We start from the raw sequence: 21322 nt of genomic DNA, 5'->3' as shown, positions 1-21322 counted from the left end.
AAATTAAAACACCGCTTATGTAATGGTCATTTCAGTGTAATTCACAGATCTATGAACTGAGCCTAATCAATCCTTGATTGTAATGTTCATACAGGCTCCCGGGGGGCCCAGTAATGAACTCTGGCACTGACTGAGGAGGAGGATTCTCCTAACAGTATTCCTTGGTGAGCTGTTAAAATGCAACAATTTCTGGGATTCCAGTATGCTTAACCATACACATTCCCACTCTGCACCAAGGACACACACACACACACTGTTCAGCCTTGTTTGTGTAGTCAGCTAAGTAATCCTCGGCATCTCAATTGAAATTTCGAGGAAGAGCATCTGACAATACTGAATTACCCTGGAAACTACAAGTAACAGCCTTCATCCTTCTGGTTTGATAACGCAAACCTCAGTATCGGCCAGTCAGGTTTTGGTTTGCATCCGGTTCTGGGTGACACGGGGAGCCGTGGGGCTCTAAAAACGCTTTTACCCTTAAGTGTTCGCAGCATTTAAGAGCTGCTGCCTCGACCTCCCCGGGGAAGCCACTGCATGGAAAATGGCTCCTTCTGCCTCTTACTCCTCTGCCTTCCCAAGTGCCCGTGATCTCACGTCAGCGATTTTCCTCTGTAATTCTCGCCTGCCACCACCGTTCCAGGAGCGCCCCGTCCCTGCCGGGGGCTGCGGGTGTGCCCGGCCCGGGGCCCGCCCTGCCCCGCTCCGCGGCCCCGCAGCCGCGGATGCTCGGGGCGCTGCGGCCTCTCCCTGCGCCGCCCGGCTCCTCCCTCCGAGCACCCGGGGCGGGGCTGCGCTTGCTGCAGGAACCTGCCCTGGAAGAGCCGCCTCCTCCTCCTCCTCCTCCTCCTGCCGCCGCCGTTCCCGAGCCGCGCCCGGCGCCGCCGCCATGGTCTCCTGGATCATCTCCCGCCTCGTGGTGTGAGTGCGGCCGGGAAGGGCCCGGCCCGGAGCGGGGCCGCCGGTGCCCCCCGCGGGGCCGGGGCTGGGTGGGGCGGCGGGGCGGCAGCGGCGGGAAGGGGCTGAGCCTGGCCCCGGCCCCGCTCCGGGAGCGGCTCATCCCGCCGGGAGCGGCTCATCCCGCGGGCAGCGCCGGCCCGGGGCGCTGAGCGGTGTGTTCTGCCCGCAGGCTCATCTTCGGCACCCTCTACCCCGCGTACTCGTCCTACAAGGCCGTGAAGACGAAAAACGTGAAGGAATATGTGAGTACGGGCTGGCCGTGCCGGCGCAGCGCCCGCCCCGTCCCCCGCGGCCGCCCCGCAAAGCCCCCCCGGGCTGACCCCGCTGGGCTCGGCTCGGCCCCGGCCCCGGCCCCGGCCGGCTCTGGAGATGCTGCCGAGGAAAGGGCGCTCACTAAAATGGGAGGTTCTAAACCGCATACCTGGGATGCTTTTTCTCAGGAGATGCTGAGTGAGGAAGGGAAAGCCGGGCAAACACTGCAGTCTGGAAGCATATGAAAGTCCAGGACGAGTTCTTTCCTGTAACTTTATCCTTACTCTGTGTCCTTTTCAGCTTTTTCAGTGCTACTTTAGTTTTCTTCCCAAGGGCTGAGTAATCTTGCTTGGTTTGTGTCTTCCTATCAACTTCGGTTGTGATCAGTGTTTTCTGTTGGTCAAGATTTCATCCTCTTTCCCTCCTGGAATTGTTTCCCTCTCTCTAGCATCATTACAGTTACCAGATTTTAAACACTAAGAGTTTTTTGTGATGTGGTATGTCATCCTCTTACAGAAGGGGGGTTTTAAGTTGATCACCAGAGACGAGCTATTTGTCTTATGGGTGGGATGAGCTTCTGTTCATCTAGACCAAGGAATAATGTGAAGAAGAAGTAACATGAGTGAATAGGATATAATTTGTCAGTATTGCTTTGTGGTACAGTCTGAGACTTCATCCAGCAGTCTCTGCTCCTTACAGAATGAGATGTCAGCAAATAAATATTGCAGGATATAGTCCTGTTTTGGCTCACGCTGCTCCAGCCCTCTGGAATTGACTAGACCTTTCCTGGGCATTGGCTTAAAATTCAGCCCAGAGGTTTTTAAGTTGATACCGATTGAGCTGAGAATCTCGCTCACAGTGGGCAGCTTTACAAACTACAGCGTCTGGCTGAGGTGTTTGGCTTTGGTTTTTTGTTTTAATACTGATCTCAGCAGAGAAGTTGAAATGTGAATGTTCGGGAGGCACTGATAACTGATAAATTGTGTTTAGAGTATTAGAGACACAGTATTAGAGATACAGTCAGTATATGATGAGCTTACTAAACTTTGAAGTTTAGTAGTAGTAGCATTAGAAATGGGAAACAAAGAAACTCAATGAATGATCGTGTGATCCTGTGACTTCATAGTTACCTTTGAGATTACATATTAAGTAGTATCATATTACTATTGTCTTCTCTGGCACTCCTCACCTCCTTCCTTCCAGTTGCCAGTGACCTTCATTTGTTGCATGAAATGTGTATTTTTTACCTGGAGTTTTATTCTGACTCATGAATGTCTGTAACGGGATGATTGTATTCCATTTACAGAATCTGAACTTGAACACACAGATTTCAGAGTTTTAAATCATTTTATTGAGAACTTGATGGGAAAAAACCCTCAAGCCCTCATTTTTTTTGAAGCAACTGGCATCCTTTACAGTAAAACCCTGATTATTTTCTGTGGGTAGGTGCTGTTGAGGTGCATAAATGCTTTGATTCTTTGCAGAATGTGACTGTTGTATTGATCCCATTTTCTTTTGGTAAGTGTTACCTGAGCAAGACTGCCTTAATCTGATAGTGAAAAGTCATGGCATGACAGAATGATTTGGGTTGGAAGGGACCTTAAAGCTCATCTATTCCAACCCCCTGCCATGGGCAGGGACACCTTCCATTAGACCAATTGCTCCAAAGCCTGTCCAACCTGGCCTTGAGCACTTTGAGGGGTGAAGCATCCACAAACAGAAATGAGAGGAAGTACTCGAGCATCATGAGGTTGTCTTAACAATAATATCAACTGATCACTTGGTTGTAAGCCCCACTAGGGCGGATGTGGAAGAACATGGCATTCATTTTTGGGTTTTGTTTAGTGATTCATTGGTATAGCTTTCCTGAAGTAGATAGTTCCGGATTCCTGCAGCAGAAAATTTTCTTCTTTTTCTAGTTTCAGTGGAGATACTGGAGCTGGTTCAAGAACATGTATTTGAACTGCTGAAACTTATTTATGTTAAACGTGGCAAAAGGGGTCACTGTCTATTCAAACTGTTCTTCATGTGAAAAGTCAGCCAAAAACTTGAATGCTGTGCAGCCCATTTTCAAAGCCGGCTGTTCCCATGTACAGCTGCTCGCTCTTAGTGCTTGAGAACCAACACTGGCCAGGGGTTTGGTGGTGGAGAAAGGTCTCACAGGGGCATCTGTGCTCTAGTGGGGTACTGAAACTTGAGTTGGCACAGACCAAGATACCCCCAGCAGTCCTTCAGTGGCATCAGAATGCAGTGCGAACTTGGTGTTCTCCACCACCATGACATAAATTTATGCTAAGCCCTTGAGCAGCTGTGGCAAACTGCTTCTCGTAGCTCAGATTTCTGTCATGTCGTCTTCAGCTTTGGTCAGATCTACATTGGGATTGTGCTTTTGCATTTGCTGAATTTATTTAGGTTCTTGGTGCAAGCTGGGGAGACAGTGTATGTGCAGTTAGCTGAAGTTAGTGACCATCAGCTTGAGCAGCAGAGATCTGACTCTTTTTAGTGACTTAAAAAAAAAAAAAAATAGCCTGGTTTAAGCTTCAGTTTTGGAAGGTGTTTGTCATAAGAAAAAATAACTGATTCTTTCCCTCTGCTTTCTGCTCTTCTAGTTTCTGGTCATCTGCACTTCAGGGACTTCTAGAACTAGAAGTTATATCCTAGTTTATTGAAGGGCTGTATTTCTTTTTGTCTTTGGCTGTAGAGCATAGTGTGAAGAGGAGGGGACAGAAGGCAAGAGACCTGTGTCCAGTACCAAAGATGCAAACATGCAGTTTATTTAAGCAGTACAAAGCAATGTTTTCTGTTCTCAGTTCATCATCTAATACTCCAGAGTATTCTGTTAGCAGAGTGAAAAAGTCTCATGAGCACTGAGCTTTTGGTTTCATCTGGCTGCCTACAGTGACCCTTCCTGAGTGACATCAGCTAATTTATGTAACTGCAGGAGTTTTCACTAAGAAAAAGCAGATGCTATAAGTTCACTACTTTGTATTTAATCACATTTAGAGACAAAATATCAACTGGAGATCAGTCAAGATCCTTATCTGAATTCTTTAATCAACTGATACCTAATCTCTTGGGTAGAAAAGTATCTCCTGCTCAGTTTGTCATCTTATTATTCGCAACCTTTTCCAGATCTTTCATGAAGATGAGCACCACAGATCTCAACACTGATTCCTGTGGGATTCCACTGGTAACTTTCCTCATTGTGAAAAGTGGCCATTTATTTTTATCCTTTGTTTCCTCTCTTTTAACCAACTGTTAATCCTCAAGAGTCCCTTCCTTTTTATCCTTGACAGTTTTGTTTCTTTAAGTGTTTGTTTAGACCTGTTAGAAACTAATTGGAAACTCCATACACCCTGCCTGTAAGGGAAGCACTACAGCAAGAGTTTATAGAAACCTAAGAATTCTGCTACACAGTTGTGAATTTATTTAAAAACCCCAAACATATTCCTTATTTTGTTATGTGTATATATATTATATCTGCTAACTGCTTTTATTATTATTAATATTGCCTTCATTTTGCCTAATGCTGAAGTAAAATTTACTTGAATGTAGCTTCACTGAAATCTCTCACCCTTTGGGATCCCTTTTTGCAAACTTTGGTTTATCATTATTCACACACTTTTTCATACAAGAGCTGATTTATGTTGCTGTGCTGAAAAATTAACCATTCGTTTCATAGAGTTGCTTTAGATCAACTGAATGACACCTGGTCCTGTCCAAACTGATGATACAAGGGAAAAAAAGGCAGGAGAGAACCATACAATACAAGTTTTGTTACCTTCTGTTGTGAAAAAAAGATCACAATAAAGTGGAAATAATGTGGATTACTAACCACTATCTTCTAACTTGTCCACTGTGTTAGAGGGGCTGGAGGCAGATTGATTTTATTTGAGAAAGTTTTGGGGGGGGGTCTTTCAAGATCAAATCACCGAATTTTCCAACACTTGCAAGTTTGGGGAAATAGCTGCTTTTATGTCATTTGCTGTAACAAAGATTCTCAATGTGTCATTATTACATGAATGTGATTGTTCATGTAATTTTAATATATGGATTAATGTGGGGATTTAATATGAGGAATTTCCCTGATTCAGTTTAGTTCTTCTTTCCCATTCTTGATGACATTAAGAGTGTTAAATTGCTTTTAGTAAAAGTACCCTTTACATTTATCCCCTACTTACATTTATTTCTAGTTCTCAACAGCATGGAAAACTGGCAATTTCTCTTACAAGAGAGCAGTTTTTATAATTCAGCTGATTCTTCCTTAGGAATAATTGACCTGTAACAGAGAGGGGAAATTATTTTATGCTTTGAAAGAAATACTGCTCCAGATAAAGGTGTGAGGAAGGAGGGAGACAGACAATAGGAATGTGCAGATGTGCCATAATAGCACACAGTACTTTTTATTATGTATAGATACTCAAAACTTTAAACAAGAAGATGAGGTTGATGGGGCATGTTCTTTGTCCTTTTGCCTGTCTCAGTGAGCCTTTATTTACAAAGAAAGGATTGCTTGTATAATTTCTGGGAGTAATGATTAAGGCAAAGAATTGCTCTAATGGATTAGAGCAAATAATATATTTGTTTGGTTTGTTGTTTTTCTTCTTTTTCCCAAGGAAAAACTTTACATCAGGAAAATATAGGGCTACAGTTGAAACTTAAACTTTTGCATATGTGTGTATATATATATTTATTACAATATTCATGATATATAAAAGAGTGTAACTTCTTAAAGTGAACTGATTAGTCTTTCTGGCTCATTTGGGACCTTGACACTGTTGCATCATAATGTTGATCATCAGTGTATCTGTATGCATTTATCTTTTTAAAGCACATTAATCCTACATGTTTTCCCAGACTATAAAGTACCATTTAGGATATGACCCTCTCCATTACAGATTGTATATCCTCCTTCTTATTGAATTCGTCTTAATGTGTGGAGTTGATGATTCATTTATGCTGAGAAGGCATGTCACTTTTTTTCTGGGTCTGATGGATGTCTATTGAGTGACTGCTCTTTTGCAGGTGAAGTGGATGATGTACTGGATTGTGTTTGCCTTTTTCACCACTGCAGAAACACTCACAGACATTGTTCTTTCTTGGTGAGTTCCTTGTTGGGATCTTTTTCTGTTGTTGTGGTGGTTTTGTTTTGTTTTGTTTTGCTGGCTTTTTTTAGGGAGAGAGAAGTGTTAGGATGCTAGGCATAAGCTGTCTCTCCTTTAGGAGTTTTCAATCCCTGTGAAGAGTCAGCAGGTGTGTAGATATTGTGGACAGTAGCTGCTGCCTTAGCTGTTTCATCTCCTATCCTTGCAAAGTTGGGGGAAATGCACAGTATCTGTAAGAGGATCTTTATGCATTCGTGACAAGAAATATTTCTGAGAAGCTGTTAATGTGAACTGGTAAAGTTTGAAAAATGGTGGTCTGAAAGACACTTTAAAAAAAAAAAACAAACAAGATGTTAGAAGGAAGGGACCTATTTTGCTGTGGCAGCCTGTTGTGTGGAGGAGCAGATCACATGCATGAGTGGATTGCATGAAGCAGGTTCCTGCTTCTTCCAGTGCCTCAGTGTCATGCTGGGCAGTATGGAGGCCTCCAGAAATGACAAATAATTGTTACAGGGCTTCAGCTGAACCTTTGGAACAGGATGCCTTCAGTTTCTTCGTTGCTTGGGCTTTGCATACATCTCTGAAACAATATTAGTCAAGAGTTTCATCTTTTAAAGAATCATGAAATGGCTACACTTGCCTTTCAGAAGTGCTCAGCAGTTTTGCTTCTTCCTGCATAAACTTTGAAAAGCAGACAAAGATCTAAAAAGTACAAGAACTTTATCTTGTACACATACTCAAAATGAACCTCTGAAAACAGAAGTTTCTTACACTAGTAGAGTCAGTAGAGGGTTTGCATTCACTTGTTTCAATCTCTGCTATTGTATCTTCCCAGAGTAGTTTTTGGGTAAGGGTTAGAGATAAAAGACTTACAACCTGCCTGCTCTTTTTCATTTACTCTGTCCCTCGTGTCTTATCTGAGGAGTACCTACAGGAATTTTCAGAAACAGCCATCAGCCTTAGCAGGAACGTGACATTATTAAGATATGTAGTTGAAAATTTTGGAAAATGAGAAGGGAAACTAATGTGATATTAACATCCACTGGATGTTCTCTGAACAAACTTCAGAATGATGAGAGTAGCTATCAGATTGTAATTTGGTGTGTTTGCAGGGCTGAGAGATGCCCTGTTTATGGAGTTTTCATGGCTATGGATGAAAGACTAAATGAGACTCGAAGAAGGTATGTCCTAGGATTCTAAAGAGGGCTCTGCTTTTCTGACCTGATTAATCAGTTCTCTTGTTTCTGAGCCTTTATCTTGCCTGCACTCTTTCTGCCTGTGCTGCTCTCTACCGGTTATCTCCATCTGTCTCTGTGCTGATCTTGATTCCAGTTCTCCATCTTTCTCTCTCTCCTTCTTTTTTTTTTTTTTTCTTTCCTCTCTCTCTCAGGTTTCCCTTTTATTTCGAGCTGAAAATCGCATTTGTGATTTGGCTGCTCTCCCCTTACACCAAGGGCTCCAGTGTCCTCTACAGGAAGTTTGTGCACCCAACGCTCTCCAATAAGGAGAAGGTACTTGCTTGTTGTTAGAAGATGCTGACCTGTCTGGGAGCTGAGTGGCTTCTGATTCAGTTGTGCCACAATAAGAACTGAAATGTGTGAATCATGCTTGTGCTGACACTAGTGGATGTAGAACGATTCTGTCTCTGGCAACAATGTCACACTGTAGCTTACTGGAGATTGTAATGTAGCCAGTAGTTTGCCTAAAGCTTAGCAAGCATGTTTGGCTAACCCAGAGTCATGAGCTCTCACAGTCACTGTCAGTAGTTAAGCTTTTTGAATCGTGGTAGGAGCAGCATGTTCTGTAGCCCATCTGTTTTTTCATTGTCACTGTAAAGCGACTGCTTAGTTTCAGTTGTGACAATTTGGAAATAACACACGTAATTAAAAGTTGCATTTACAAGCTTTCTGTAAGTAGCAGAGAAACTCCTGTTATGTGATCAATGACAGCTGATGGTGGTAGCCTGGGAAAAAAGTGTCCAGCTGAGCTTTGCATTTTTTAAGGGTGTTGATGGGGAGACTTTGATCACGTTTATAATGAGGAGCTAAATGCCATGTTCCACATTGCCTTCCTAGGAAATCGATGAATACATTACTCAGGCTTGTGACAAGAGCTATGAAACCATGATGCGAGTTGGCAAGAGAGGGTTAAACCTTGCTGCCAATGCAGCAGTTACAGCAGCTGCAAAGGTAATCCAGCACCTTCTGTAGCATTCTGGAATTCCTGAACAGTTTAGTTTCTGCTGTGTTAGGGATACTCCTACTTGTTTGGCACCGGTCTACTTTTCCTTTCCTCCAGTTTGCCTTGCAGTTAATCCCACCCTTTGACTTACGAAAAGAGGAGGGGGAGTGGAATGGGTTTTGCTTTAACCTCTTCATTGTTGGGGTTGGGAGGATACTTTTCCCTTCTCTGTTTTTTTCAGAATACCCTAGTGGGGAATAGGGCGCCTTTCCTTCTCTTCTGAAAGAATGATCCCATGTGAGATGACCCTGGGGAAGAGCCCTTCACCCTGATTTTTGTGTCCCCTTAGGGCCAGGGAGTTTTGTCTGAGAAGCTTCGAAGTTTCAGCATGCAGGACCTCACTCTGATCCGGGATGAGGACACCGTGCACATGCGGAGCCGCGATCCACAGCTGCATTCCTCTGGTGGGAGCCTGCTGGAAACCATCGAGGACTCAGGTACAGAGCCCTGCTGGGCTCATATGGTGAGCCAGGAGGGGTTCCCTGCACTTGCCATGCCTTGGGTCTCAGAAGGAGTACAAGATAGCTGCTGTCTGGGAGAAGATGCATTGTCTTCCCTAGAGCCTTCTCTTTACTGTTCATCTCCGTACATTTGGATTATCCTTTAAGATTGTTTGCACTTCCCTTTCATTTGGTCCTTCAGGATGGGCCATTTTAGGCTTTGCTAAAACTGTCTCTCTTGTTCCTTAGCTTCCTGTTACTCCTCAGGAGAGGAGAGCAGTGTGGCACATAGGTCTAATGGAACCCCATCAGATCCCAGAACAGACCCATCAGATGAGGATGCAGGAGACAAACTTCCTAAACGTACCCAGAGTCTCAAAGCTCCTAAAAAGGTGACAAAAACTGAGGTGAGCTGATGTATAGATTATTTCCAGCACAGACAATGATTTGTGAGCTTTGTTGGAGGACTCTAGCTTGATAGTCTCAGCACATTTAAAAGCTGTACATATGAATTTTGTTTGACTGTCTTTGCTAGTTGAATCAGAGGACTCGTTGTCTGCTTGCCATACTGTCTTTAGCTTTTGCATTTTTATCATGCCTGGAGGCCTCTGTCATAAGCCAGGACCCAGCTTCTCTTTCACTGGGGTTTTGTGTTGAAGGGTGGAGCATTAAATATTTTTAACATGTTTTGTTGACTGTATCCTCACTGCTGTCTCTTACAGTCTGATGGTGTAATGGTACTGTGGCATTTATCCCTGGGGCAGCCACTTTCCCTTAACCTGAAATGCAGCAGTTCTGTGCCCTCTAAGGCCTCCTTCGATTTCACATATTAGATCTGGGGAAATCACACCACACCCCACCTGCCCCACTCCTCCTGTCCCCCCCCAAGTTGTGTCCAAGAGTCATTTAAACTTAGCAATCTTTTTTTCCAAGCTCTTGGTGTGTTTTGTAGAATATGCTTTTTGAGGTGCTGCTTTCCAGGCTTTGACTCAAACATTTCTTACGGTTTGATTTGCACTTGATAAAAATGCCTCTCCGTTTTTGTGGAGTTGCTTGATTCAGCTTAGTCTTCTACTTTTATTATTTTTATCTAAGATAAAGAGTGCTATATAACTGCCTCGCATTGTTGAGCTATTCGGGCTAAATATTAAATAATTTGGAGGAAGGTAATTGCTTAGAGCATCATTTTAGGTCATGCTGTTAACCTGATTTTGCAGTGTACAGGACACCTTTGCATGTGCTTAAGTACTCCTTGTAACAGAATCACAGCATAATTGAGGCTGGAGGGGATCTCTGAATTCGTCTGGTCCAACCCCACTGCTCAGGCAAGGCTAGGACCAGGTCCAGTTGGCTTTTGATTATCTCCCAGGATGGACATCTTTGTCTAAAGATGCATTTTAAATTAGCCTGGATCTTTTTCAGGTTCCTATGGCTTATTTCTGAGGTGACCTCTCTGGTTTCTTCTCCAGCATATTAGACAGGAGCAGGGAAACAAGAGAATCAGAATTCGATTCCAAGCTTCCTAGTGAGGAATTTTTGAAGTGATACTATGAGAAGACAAAACCAAATCTTTTATGCTGTTTATTGTGAATACAGAAATACTGATAAAGCCCTTTGCAGGCATATGGGTTTTTATGCTCAGACTGTTGGATCTTTGGTTCAGATGCAGCATTTGTAGGAGGCCTTTGACTGAGACCTCTGATCTTGTCTGTCAGGGCTGAATGCATCACAGATGCATCGTGCTCTCCTAGCCAATATCCAGAATGACAGACACAGGAGTAAAGCGTGCAAAGTAGCTTGAGATGTTTCTGCAGCTTTCAGAGAACTGCATTGGTGATGGAAGTCAAGAAGCAGAAAAGTTGTAGCAGTGAAGTGTTAGGTGAATGTTGCCAGTTAGAAATATCGCTGTGTCCAACCTTCTGTTGAGACAACTTTGATTTAATTCCTGTACTTGTCCTGTTTTAGAATGTTTTCTCCTGGTTGCTGTTTGATGGATGTGTTGAGTGATTGGTTTAATAACCAAGAAAAAAAAAAAAGAATGTTTAAGTAGCCTTCTGAGACAACAGAAGACACGAACAGGGTCATCTTGTTGTAGTTGTTTTGTCCTATTTTCACTCCTCATTCTTTCATCTTTCTGTCAGACATTTAGATGTTAAAGTAAACTAGTCTAAGATGCCTCTTCTTCTTTCTCCCCAGCTTCCAGTAAGGAGTGTAAAAGCCCGGCCCAAGAAGAAAGCTGCTGGCTCTCTTGCCTCTGGCGAGTCATCCTAAGGCGACCTCCCCCTCCCCAGCACCTGTCTCTGTCCCGGGATTTTCGCTTTTGAGGGGAAACTCTCCAAAGGAAGGGAGCTGAGATTCTTGTACATAACAGATACTGCTTTGTAGAGCTCATTCCAAGGCAGGGGGGAGGCTGGGATTCAGAAAACGGAGTAGAGGATACACATCCTCAGAAATTTTCTCCTTTTCATCCCTCTGTTGGAGGGAATGCTGATATGTCTGTACATAGCCAGTTGCTTTGGAATTCCCACTGTATAACCCTAGTTGAGAATCTTTGCTGGAAGAACTGACTAGGGTTAGAGACATCCATTGCACAGAAACTGGAAAAATACTAGACACTGGAGTTCCACAGGGGTGGGTGGCTCCCAAAAATGTCTTATCTTGCTCTGGGTATCCTTCTGCAGCTGTGTGTTGTTAAGAAGTGCCCACCATGAGTCATATTCCTTAAGAATGGACTGTACCTGACATGTCCATCCCCTCTGAGAAGCTGACTGAAATGATGTATTCTGGGTGCTTTTGGACACAAAGGACTAGCTCATGGGAGGAATATGCTAGATTCCCATTACTCGTACTGGAAGATGAAGAGATTGGGTTTTATTTCATTTTTTTCTGGAAGGTGAAGGGAGATAATTGAAAAACTGAGTAATGAAGAAAATGTGCTGTTACCATGCACATTGTATGATGGAGTAGATGCAGGTATCTGTAAGGGTTAACTGTTGAGAAGGGAAGTTTGGCATCTGTAAGATTTTTGGCTCTTTTTGAAGCTGCTTGAATTTTATTTCAGGTTCTGGTGCCCACTTTGACTCCTGTGGGAGCATCAGAATGAGGCAAGTCCCATGCAGTTCTGTGGCAAGGGTACTTGCTTTGCCATTTAGAGGTTGAACTCCATGGCATCCTGATTTTGTTACTGCAGACAAATTCTTTTATTCTAGCAGATGACTGGGGAAAGTCTGTCTCAAAATAGTCTGTGGGCATACTTGAGAATTCCAGAAGCCCTTACCTCTCTCAGCTGTAGGAGATTCAATCCTCAGGGCATGAAAACTGATCAACAGTTGATGGATGAATTTTGCTAACTCCAGGATTTCATTTATGGGGGATAAAAAGCAGGGAGTAGGGCACAATGCTGTGATTAATCAGTCCTCTTGCTTGATCCTTCTGCAGCCCTTGCACACATTTTCTGTCAGACCACGTGCCATGTTTATCAGTGTCCTGAGACTTGAGCAATATGTAACACTTGGGACAGAAAACTACACTGAATGTAGAATATGTATTGTGGGAGTGAAACTGCAGTGCTGCAGAGAAAATTCACATCATGCCAAGCCATACTAATCCCTCGAACATTGTTAAGGGGAGATCCCCTGCACACTTGCCAGCTGAGTCAGTCAGATTTTATGAGATGAGTCGGGTTTCTGTTGTTGAGATCTGTAATTACAGATATGGTTGTCTGAATGAATACTTGATGGTCTGAATTTTTACTGAAACTAGTTATGCAAGGAACCTGTCTCCTAATTCCCCACTGAAGACCATTCCCAGCTCTAGGTGCAGGTGTTTGTCTGCCCACATCTCTTGCTGTCCCTTTTCTGAAATTACAGTGAATTCACAGAGCCCAATGTTTTGCTGTTGACAAGGTATAGAAGCACTTCTGCAAGTGAAGTTCCACAAGTATTTCTGTCCTAGAGAATAGCCCTTCAAAAGTTTACAAAGTTGAAGATTAGGACTGAATTTTTTTCTTGTTTCCCATTGTCTTGGTGGCAAATTGTTTGCTGTTGAATTGGCCAGTTATTTTAGGAAACCAATGAAGTCATTATTATTTTTATTTATAGCTTTTAAAAGTTGAGATTTTGACAGACCACGTCAGAAACTTGCATCTTGTCACAAATATTTGTCCCAAGTTATCCACAAGGCCTTATCCAGAAGCCAGTAGAAAATCCTTGATTTGGCTTTGCGTTTTGAGTTTCACAAAAAAAAATCCCCAACAATTATTTTATTCTTTTTAGTTTATTAGCAAACTTTGTATTCATGTCTCACTAGCATGTGCAAATGCATGTCCTGAAGCAGGAATACTTTCTGTTTCCAAAGGAAATTCCTCTCTGCAGCCAAGGGATAAAAATCTTCCATGATTACGTGGAAGATTCAGTTGTGAGGAAATGCTGTCCTACACTTTACTATACTGAGCAAGAGAGAACCATTATTCTCTATATACCAAGTATCTCTATGACCTTGTTTCTTGATTTATTTCTTTTCCTTTAGCTAAAATTTTCCATAGCGAAGTATTTATGTAAGCCCTTGTGAGGGACTTGATTTGGAAGCCAAGTCTCCCCTTATGTTGATCTTCATGCCCTTTCCTTGTGCCTGTGTTGTGACAGTCTACGATTACCAGGTTTCCATGGAGTGACTTTCCAGAATGTTCTCCAGAATCAGTTCATTGGTAGTGGCTCTTCTGCTTTGAAGCACAGGAAGAATTTTCTGAAGATTGTTTTGGCATTTGGATTTATTTTTGTCTTCCTGAGCTGGGTCCTGTGCTAAGTAGCTTTTGCTTAGCGTTGGTGCTTGATGTCATTAGCTCGTGGGTAAGTATGGGTTAGTTTTACTCTGACTTTTGTTTATACAGGGGATTTAAATGACTTTTGGTTGCAGGAGTGAGTCAGGAGTAGAGTCAGGGACTGTTATCTAGTGTGTGATACGAAGCTGATGATGCCAAGCAGCAGAACTTACCCAGAGCAAGAACAATGTCTTAGCATGGATACTATTTTCTTCTAGTACAAATGTGACTGCTAGACTGTGCTTTGCTTGATCAAAGCCTCTGCAGATCTACCACCACCCACGTGACCTCTTAGTGAGTTTCTAGATCTAGTCCTGCATTGGATGGCACTGTCTTGCATAGAAATTCTCTTGTTAATGAGAACGCTGAATGTGCTGCTTTGATAAAATGCTTTTATCAGCTGCTGTTCAGTGTTTTCAGCAGGAAATGCTGGAATGTAGTTTCTCTTCAGTATCATCTGTGGGCTTCATTGTGCAATTAAGCAAATGGTTAAATCTTCACCTAGCAGTAGAACCTGTTGTGTTCACTAAGTGTTTATAACCTTTTCCCAATATGCCTGGGCACGGAGAGAAATGCAGTGAGAGAAAATGATACCTGGAGGGAGGGGGTGGGGAGGGGGTGGTATGTGTGTGTCAAACTTTGTGTGCCTAAAAATTATCCTAAAATACCTGTACCATGAGATTCAAAGTCGAAGCCATGACTGCCTTTTGAAAAGAAATGTTTTTACCTTCTTGCTTTATAGTACTACGAGTCAGTGTTCCGATGTTGGTAAAGGAAATAGTGAAATGTGGTTTCTCATGTGAGAAACTTTAATGATTTGTGGCATAAAAGGGAAAAATGTTTTCTTGCTTGGCAGTACCCTCCATGGTGGGTAAGAGATATGAAAATATAGGGGAGACTACTGTCAGGTTTTAAACCTTTACACTTCAGCTAAACATCTTTATTACTTGCTTTTCTTTCTTGAGTTTCTGATTCTCCAGTTTCATGTCTCTGAGACTGATTTCTTTTAGACAAGATTAACTTCCTTGGTAGTTAGAGGGTGTAATAGAGAGAGGGATGCTGGTGTTCTTAAAATTGCAAAGTTTGTTCTGGGGAAGCTTCACCTTCCCTCATCTTAGTGAACTGAGTTCCATTCGTTGTGTTTTTGCAGTGCTGGGCTTGCCCTTATACATCCCTCTTGGAAGTATTGCTCCCTCACAATATACAGCCTTGAAAAGCAAGATTTCTGGAGAACCACAACACTCCAGAAATTGTTATTTATTCTGTGCCATCTTAATCAGCAGGAAACACAGTGCCTTAGGAGGAAAGTAGGATAGCTGTGGAGAATTCTGCTGGTTCTCTGATCTACACAGAGCATTGTATTAAGGAGGCTCACAGGTTAACTGTGAAGTGTCATTGTGTGCTTGGGAACAGCTGTTGGATTGAGCTGAGTTTTCCTATCCGTCTTCCAAAGTTGCATATAATGCTGGAAAGTGTGACTTATTCGCTAAGGGAGAAACGTAGAGGAAAAAAATTGTATTCTTATCCTTCATTCTAACTGGGACACTGTACTGTCACGTTACTGCTTGCTGGGGAGATGCCAAATCCCATCTCTGTGGAACTGCTCTGTACCACAGCTTTTCCTGCTTTACCCACTAGGAATTTGTAGTGTGCCACCTGGCTGAGGCACCTCGTGGTGCTGCTTTCTGAGTTTTGTCCTGCAAAGTCAGATACGTGAAAAACCCGCAGAGTATTCTGAAGCTGCACGAGCTCATAGAATCAGAGAGTTGTCCCACTTGGAGGGCACCTCTGGAGGTCATCTGGTTCAACCTCCCTGCTCAGTCAAAGCCACCTAGAGCCAGTTGCCCAGGAGTTCCTGTGTCCTGTCTGTGGTCTGGAGCCTACTGAATTTAATGTTTAAGAGCTGACAAGTGCAGAAATGCTTATGCTGGATGGGAATGTGCTTGAGTGTTACTGAAGAGAAAGGTTTCCTGATCACCTTTTGTCTGTAATTTGGTGCTACTGCAAGACACTGTAAATGAAAGTCAGTGCTATGTTCTTTATAAGTGTTGTTAAAAAGCCTGGAGGCTCCAGGAGAGGCCTTCAGAGGTGTGAACAGTTGGTTTCAGCAGTAAGTGGAGACAATGTCCTGAGAGGTAGAATTAGAGTGGGAGATGGGCTGTGTGCAGTACAGTTGTCCTGTAAATACTGCTGACTTTCTGAGCCCCAGGCAACACTTAAAACTCTGCATTCTACAGATTAGAGGCTGATTTCTCTCTTAGAACACCTCTCTCTCTCTGTGTTGTACCTTTCTAAACTGGGCTTGAGCTACATGGATTGAGATTCTTGAGCCCTTCATCACTTCAGAACAATAAAGTTTGACTTTTACCTCAGCAGGCAGCTGATCTGCAGGGAGGACCAGATGAGTATCAAGTATCTCTCATCGCTTTGTGATAGATGTGTTGTGCTGGAGAAGCACCAGCAGGGAGCTCCAGAGGATACATTCATCTGGGAAATTATACCCAGCCTCTGCCAAAGGCTGTGGTTTTGGGTGAACCAAATGCTGGACTTTGCTATGCTCATGCTCACAGCTGTATGTAGAATCCCAAAATTCAGTGTCTGAATTTCCAGTGCTCTATTTGTGATGAGAGCTGGAATGAAAATAATATGGAGCGAAAAGAAACAGTGAGGGGTTTTTTTCTGCAACTTTGCAGGTAAATTGAGGTCACTGCTGTTTGGATGCCTAAATTCTTTGCCTAAATCCCTTGCAAGAAAACTGTTACTTTCTTGCTCTGTTTCTGAGCTCCAATTGTTCTGTGAACCGGTTGTATTTCTTATCTTTACTCTTATTAGGCAAAGGGCTGCTTCCACTCTGCTGGCTGTGGAGACATGAAATATAGTGTATTAGAGCTGAAATTTAGCCTTTTTCCATTGTTTAATCCTGTGACCTAGATTCATACATGTCCAGGAAGGCCTAAGGCTGGATTTCCAGGTGGAATCAGGGTGATTGCCAGTAGCAGAGTTTGATGTATTTCCCTTTTCTTGCAGTGCATTCTGGCTGAAACGAATTTGATGCAGACCCTTTGACAAGACCATTCTGTCTGCATATTTAGGCAAATAATGTTAGAAATAACATTTGTGGGAATGCTGTAGAAATCAGTGAACACCAAAGGAGCAAAAACTGAAGTCTTTTGTAATATATAACTTCCCTATCTTTGTAAGTCAGTATAGCAATGCATTTCCTCTGCTGCCATAAATTTTTCAGTGGCTTGCATAGATGGGGAATTCAGTCATGTTCTTTGCAGCAAGTTTGGGAGGAAAGTCTGGATGGCAAGCATATAAAATTTTACATATGAGGGAACTATGTTTTTATCACAAGTAATGCTTAGTAACTTACCAAAAAGAAAGGAAGTTGAAAAATTTTGGTGACTGAAAAATGTAGAGAAATTATCCCAGTTGTCAAACCTGATATTGAATACAAACCTTCTGTGTTCATTCCTCACTTTTGACTCCCCTGTTAGATCATTTCTCAAGTATTGTGACTGTCATGTAGAGATAAATGAGTTTTTTATTTTGACATTGAATTCACGTCTAAATTCGGGCATGGTGAGCTTTGTATGGGCCAGTGCTGGCTGAGTGACAGCCCAGTAAGAAAATGGGGGAGCCAAGGCAGATGTAGCCAGGTAAAGGTGACTCAAGGATGTTCCTGGAAGTGCAGAAATTAGAGAGTTGTTTTGATTCAGCGTTTTCATGTCAGAGCTCCTGTTAGCACAGTGCTGATCTAAAGGCACTTTGGCACAAGGAGGGTTGTGAATTTCCTTTTGTCCACTAGAGGGTATAAGCATAACATAAAATCACTGAAAATGGGAGAGCAAAGACTCGTCTGATAACAGTTCAGTTATGACAGGTTGAACAGCAATATTTCCCCTCTGTGAGACTGAAGGTCCTCCTTGGGGGTGGGTGGGGAGAACAAACTGGGGCTCTAACAGAGAAATTTGAAATAATACTGCAGTTAACCTCTGACTAAAAAGGCTCTTTAAGCTTTCTGGGCTTTCTAATTGAGCCCTTATCTGGTGAGTCTTGCTGAGACAATAGCACTAGAGAATAACTGTCCTCAGATTCTTTTTTTGGACTTTCAAACCATTTTCTAGCTGCAGGAAGCAGCTCTGTAAATGGCAATGTTTGTGATTTATTCCCCCCTTTTTGCAATCAACCAATTGCTGTGTGTTGCCCTAATTTATACTCTGAATTTTAGTAGTATTTCCTGGTAAGGATGGATGAGTAGTTTCTTTCAGTTGGATTTATTTTCTGTGAAAATAGAAGCAATTTTAATCTAGAAATACAGATGTATCTAATGTCACTATGGCAATTTGTGGCCATGGCAACGGTGTGTTAGCATCCTGAAAAACAGACAGGTTTGATTGGTTGGGTGGTTGGTGGGGTTGTTTCATCTTGTTTTGTTTTGGGGATTTGTTTGTTTTTTGGGGGGCTTTGTGGTTTGTTTGTTTGGGGGGTTGTGTGGTTTTGTTGTTGTTTTGTGGGTTTTTTTGTTTTCCAGTTGACGACCTAGTTAATGGTGCAAGCATTTCAGGAAGAGAACCTGGCTTTTTTTGTTAACAGTACAAGATCATGTGGGTCCAACAAACTTTGACATTGTCTTACATAGAGAAGTTGATGAAGAATGGGCTGAATGAGCAGACAATGTGGTGGAGAAAAAAAACCTTGGCTGAATGGGCAGGCTCAGGGGGGCCAGATCAGTCCCAGGAAGTCTGACTGGGGACCAGGAGCACATCCCAGGCCATTTATTCTTCATTAATGACCTGGGGGATGGGGCAGAGCGTGCCCTCAGCGAGTTCCCAGGCAATGCAAAAGTGGGAGGAGTGGCTGATAGGCCAGAAGGTGGTGCAGGAAGCAGCAGGAGGTATGTGGGTTATCTTACCTGTGCTCTCAAAATATGTGGAACTCGATGAGACAGCGTGAGATCCTTCCCAGTGCTGAGAAAGAGGAGATCTTATGTTTGCAACATCAGAGATGGGGACTTGCAGACTGAAGAAGGATCCAGGATGTGTCAGGGGGTTACTGTAGGGAAGAGAAACAGAATTTGAAATAGGGCTGGAGATTCTTCAGTGTCAGACTTCAGGGGGGAGTGGGTAGGAAATCAATATTTTTCTGTTTTTCATCATGTGATTGGAGTTAGATAAACTGACATGGTGCTTTCAGGCAGGTGCTAAATTTCAGCTTCAAGCTGTGGAATTGTCCTGCCATGCTCCATCTCCAAACCATGTATTGCATTATACAAAACACTTAGAAACGATTTAAAGAGTTGTAAGGAATTAATATTGTATTGAGGGAGGTAGGAATGGGCTCTCATGACTAAGCCTTGTATTTAGTGAATGGCTGTCTGTGCCAGCATAGAGCTGTGATGTAAAGGCTCTCTTCTCCCAGCACTCAACGTCTGTTTGATAAGGAAATGTGCAGATATAAGTTTAGCCAAAGCCAAACCACAGAATTTTCCAAGCTTTCTCTTTTTCCAAGTCTCCACTGGGGGAATCTGGGAACTGAATAGAAATTACAACATTGCTGCTATCACTTGCTTATGCTGGGGCAACAAATATATCGAATTAAATAGAATCTAAACTGCATTTAATAGCTTCATTTTTGTAAAAGCCAGCTGTTGTGCCCATTCTGTATTTACCACAGGAACACCTGCTGCATGGAGCCGTTGTAGCACTCAAATACCCCAGAAAAGGGAAAGTAGAGAAGAGGCCAGCCCAGACTGAATTGTTCAGCCAGTCCAGGCTCCTGCCTCTGATACTGCTCAGTCCCTTTGATGGCAGTCTGGAATTAAACACAACTGCAAAATGCCTCCTTATGACACAGTCAGCTCTTCACCCTGCACTGAACCGTGGTGGTGCTGAATGCCTGGGTTAGTGCAGTTTTCCTGGCAGGGGGAGTCATTTAAGTTCTATCACTGGGGTTTTTTGTAGAGTCATTAAAAGTTTGGTCACTTGCTGCTATGAATTAAATGTAGAAAACCTAAATCTCATGTTGTGCTTGCTTTGATACCTGGACTCTTTCTAGGTATCTTTTTACATTCTCTTTTGTGGAGAACATTAAAGAAACTCGTGTATTTCTCCCTTTGATATCTTGCTCTTCTACCCTCGTTTATTTTCTCCTGTTTTGAAGGGCCCGTTGTTTATCTTCCATTTCTACCCAGAGTGTAATACACAAGGTTTTGCACATCAGTGCAGATGTGCTTTCATTCCACAAGGTGGCAGCTGATCCTTATTTCCCTTCTCGATTATTTTGACATTTCTGCTGGAAGCAGCTTTCCTGGCCAAGTTCCCTTCTGAGGCATAAGGGTCATAAACCTGTAAATACAACCCTTCTGTTGGGGTTAAAGAGTATTTGGAGAAGCTCATTACACTGTGTCTATTCAGGCTGTATCAGCTTGCTGAAGACTGCTGACAAGACAAAAAAAGCATCATCTAAGGACTAAATTTTAAATATTACTTCTTCCTATTGTTTCACGTGGGTCTTTCTGGTAAGTGGTGCTCCAAGCATAGCTGAACACAAGTATATGATGGCACCTCTAAACAAAACGTTGCTGTGATAAGGTCTAGTTCTTGATGTGGGTGGGGGAGAGAGGTTCTGGAGGTTATTTATTCACTTTTTATTTCCAGTTTATTTTGACAGATAAACGTCTTGGATAATTTGAATTGAAACCTCCATGTGTCATTAGGATAGGCCTACAGGTTTATGAGTTGCAGGTATGGTTTTTGTTCTTTGCAATTGAGTTTACATGGTTTTCTCCCACCTCATGCCCGTGTCTTACTACTGATGCCTGTGAATATTTTTCTTTTAAAAACTGCTGTTCTGTTAACTTCTCAAACTGTGCTTCTAAATTGTTTCAGTTTATCTTCATGTCTTATGTGTTTAATCTTCTGCCTTTCCCCCTCTCCATTGTTGAATGAATAAAGATATGAAAATTAATACAGAGTCCTGCTATTTCTGCTGTGTAGAAATAAGGCCAGTCTTGAGAATCTGGTGTGTCCTGGCTTTGCTTCTTCACTTAAATGTTGCTTCTCTATTAGGCTGTGTGCACTTGCCAGCTGTTGGCTGAGGACTTGGATTCATATCACGAGTGTATTTGTTCGGTGGCCTTTTTGCTCCCGCAGAATTAAATATTGTTATTGTTAAGCATCAAGGAGATCTACCTAAATTGTAACTGCAAATGACTTCTGGGGAGGACAGAAAGCATTTGCATGTGCACAGTTAGAGAGTGGTGAATGATTACAGGAGCAATTAACGAGCTGCACTGGGTTTGGACTTTGAGTTTGTCTGTTTATTAGAATCACTGGCAACTCCTGAAGCTGAGCCTCTTCTCCTGCTGGGCCAGCAGTGTAAATGACCACTGAATTTGGGAGTTGTTAAGTAATAGGTTAGAGATGATTGGCAAACTGCTTAGTCTGTTAGCACAGTGATGGAGATAATCCTTTTCAATCCCAGAGATTTATCTGGTGAGGAAT

General features: G+C 42.7%; 1 protein-coding gene across 1 annotated transcript; it reads left to right on the top strand.

Moving 5' to 3' along the window:
• Positions 1–812: 812 nt before the first annotated feature.
• On the top strand, positions 813–20786 carry REEP2 (receptor accessory protein 2). Its single transcript, XM_050312477.1, has 8 exons — positions 813–918; positions 1127–1199; positions 6235–6311; positions 7705–7825; positions 8390–8503; positions 8845–8992; positions 9245–9402; positions 11192–20786. The coding sequence occupies exons 1-8, from the start codon at positions 887–889 to the stop codon at positions 11264–11266; spliced, it is 798 nt and encodes a 265-aa protein (XP_050168434.1). The 5' UTR covers positions 813–886; the 3' UTR covers positions 11267–20786.
• The last annotated feature ends 536 nt before the right edge of the window (positions 20787–21322 follow it).

Source organism: Myiozetetes cayanensis, unplaced genomic scaffold, assembly GCF_022539395.1.
Source record: "Myiozetetes cayanensis isolate MyiCay16 unplaced genomic scaffold, myiCay2020 scf17, whole genome shotgun sequence".
Lineage (NCBI taxonomy): Eukaryota > Metazoa > Chordata > Aves > Passeriformes > Tyrannidae > Myiozetetes > Myiozetetes cayanensis.
Note: the sequence above shows the minus strand (reverse complement) of the source record. Positions and strands in the feature narration are given on the sequence as shown.

Coding starts and splice junctions, on each gene's coding strand:
- REEP2 (XM_050312477.1), top strand. CDS start 887: ATGGTCTCCTGGATCATCTCCCGCCTCGTGGT. Junction 919..1,126: donor ATCATCTCCCGCCTCGTGGT/GTGAGTGCGGCC, acceptor TTCTGCCCGCAG/GCTCATCTTCGGCACCCTCT. Junction 6,312..7,704: donor ACAGACATTGTTCTTTCTTG/GTGAGTTCCTTG, acceptor TCTCTCTCTCAG/GTTTCCCTTTTATTTCGAGC.